Below are 2500 nucleotides of genomic sequence, written 5' to 3' on the forward strand. Positions count from 1 at the left end.
TTTATAGTTAGGGCTGGTTTAGGTTTATAGTTAGGGCTGGTTGAGGTTTATAGTTAGGGCTGGTTGAGGTTCATAGTTAGGGCTGGTTCTGGTTCATAGTTAGGGCTGGTTCAGGTTTATAGTTAGGGCTGGTTCAGGTTTATAGTTAGGCCTGGTTCTGGTTCATAGTTAGGGCTGGTTCTGGTTCATAGTTAGGGCTGGTTGAGGTTCATAGTTAGGGCTGGTTGAGGTTTGTAGTTAGGACTCATTGAGGTTCATAGTTAGGGCTGGTTCTGGTTCATAGTTAGGGCTGGTTCAGGTTTATAGTTAGGGCTGGTTGAGGTTTATAGTTAGGGCTGGTTCTGGTTCATAGTTAGGGCTGGTTCTGGTTCATAGTTAGGGCTGGTTGAGGTTTGTAGTTAGGACTCATTGAGGTTTATAGTTCGGACTGGTTGAGGTTGATAGTTAGGGCTGGTTGAGGTTTATAGTTATGGCTGGTTGAGGTTTATAGTTAGGGCTGGTTGAGGTTTATAGTTAGGGCTGGTTGAGGTTTATAGTTAGGGCTGGTTGAGGTTTATAGTTAGGGCTGGTTGAGGTTCATAGTTGGGGCTGGTTGAGGTTCATAGTTCGGGCTGGTTGAGGTTTATAGTTAGGGCTGGTTGAGGTTGATAGTTAGGACTGGTTGAGGTTTATAGTTAGGACTTGTTGAGGTTTATAGTTAGGGCTGGTTGAGGTTTATAGTTAGGGCTGGTTCTGGTTCACAGTTAGGGCTGGTTCAGGTTGATAGTTAGGACTGGTTGAGGTTTGTAGTTAGGACTCGTTGAGGTTTATAATTAGGACTCGTTGAGGTTTATAGTTAGGGCTGGTTGAGGTTTGTAGTTAGGACTCGTTGAGGTTTATAGTTAGGGCTGGTTCAGGTTCATAGTTAGGGCTTGTTCAGGTTTATAGTTAGAGCTGGTTCAGGTTCATAGTTAGGGCTGGTTGAGGTTTGTAGTTAGGACTCGTTGAGGTTTATAATTAGGACTCGTTGAGGTTTATAGTTAGGGCTGGTTGAGGTTTGTAGTTAGGACTCATTGAGGTTTATAATTAGGACTCGTTGAGGTTTATAGTTAGGGCTGGTTCAGATTCATAGTTAGGGCTGGTTCTGGTTTATAGTTAGGACTGGATCAGGTTTATAGTTAGGGCTGGTTCTGGTTCATAGTTAGGGCTGTTTGAGGTTTATAGTTAGGGCTGGTTCAGGTTTATACGGTTGATAAAAACTAAGAATTCAAGGTAAAGATGAAGAACAGTGGACGACGGTATCATGGGCATCAGATGGTACTTTACATCTGATAAGCTGTCAGTGTTTTTATCAATGAGCCGCCTTCCATCCAATGCTCACAGCGTGTGTTTCATTGTGAAACATTAAATAAAATGCATATGGAAGAGCAACACAGATTTATCAAGATTTGTCTTCTTTATTTGTGTTAATATTGAATATGTTTCCTCCTCAGTCCAGACTGTACGTCCCCAGACCCCGAACTCCTCTCCTGGACACAGAGTCTGACTGATGAGCCCTGAACGCCCGGAGACGAGCCTCCTGGTTCCTGAAGGTGTCGAGAGCAGGAGCAGTCTGAGGAGGAGAGAGGTCTTATAAGACTACTAAAGATCCACTGTGTTCACCAGCAGGTAGACAACAGAGTACCTGAGCAGGTAGACAACAGAGTACCTGAGCAGGTAGACAACAGAGTACCTGAACAGGTAGTGAACAGACTACCTGAGCAGGTAGAGAACAGAGTACCTGAACAGGTAGTGAACAGAGTACCTGAGCAGGTAGAGAACAGAGTACCTGAGCAGGTAGTGAACAGACTACCTGAGCAGGTAGAGAACAGAGTACCTGAACAGGTAGTGAACAGACTACCTGAGCAGGTAGAGAACAGAGTACCTGAACAGGTAGTGAACAGAGTACCTGAGCAGGTAGAGAACAGAGTACCTGAGCAGGTAGAGAACAGAGTACCTGAGCAGGTAGAGTACAGAGTACCTGAACAGGTAGAGAACAGAGTACCTGAACAGGTAGTGAACAGAGTACCTGAGCAGGTAGAGAACAGAGTACCTGAACAGGTAGAGAACAGAGTACCTGAACAGGTAGTGAACAGAGTACCTGAACAGGTAGAGAACAGAGTACCTGAACAGATAGTGAACAGAGTACCTGAGCAGGTAGAGAACAGAGTACCTGAACAGGTAGTGAACAGAGTACCTGAACAGGTAGTGAACAGAGTACCTGAGCAGGTAGAGAACAGAGTACCTGAACAGGTAGTGAACAGAGTACCCGAACAGGTAGAGAACAGAGTACCTGAACAGGTAGAGAACAGAGTACCTGAACAGGTAGTGAACAGAGTACCCGAACAGGTAGAGAACAGAGTACCTGAACAGGTAGAGAACAGAGTAGTTGGATAGATTCAGTGAGTTGTTACCTGTGTGAGGGTTGGCAGAGTGATTGGTGTGTGTGTGACAGGCAGAGCTCTGCTCGTCCTCAGCAGAC

General features: G+C 45.2%; 1 protein-coding gene across 1 annotated transcript in view; it reads right to left on the reverse strand.

Moving 5' to 3' along the window:
- Nucleotides 1–1468: 1468 nt before the first annotated feature.
- cfap77 (cilia and flagella associated protein 77) overlaps nucleotides 1469–2500 on the reverse strand; it is a gene marked incomplete at its 3' end in the record, with an annotated part of 5472 nt that continues 4440 nt past the window's right edge. Inside the window, exons 9-10 of the mRNA XM_079270703.1 lie at nucleotides 2433–2500; nucleotides 1469–1591 (exon numbers count right to left, since the gene is read on the reverse strand). The exon at nucleotides 2433–2500 is cut by the window's right edge and continues 34 nt beyond it. Coding sequence (XP_079126829.1) covers nucleotides 1469–1591; nucleotides 2433–2500 — 191 coding nt within the window. The remainder of the gene's footprint in view (nucleotides 1592–2432) is intronic.

This window comes from Melanostigma gelatinosum (assembly GCF_949748355.1).
Source record: "Melanostigma gelatinosum genome assembly, chromosome: 6".
NCBI classification, from domain to species: domain Eukaryota; kingdom Metazoa; phylum Chordata; class Actinopteri; order Perciformes; family Zoarcidae; genus Melanostigma; species Melanostigma gelatinosum.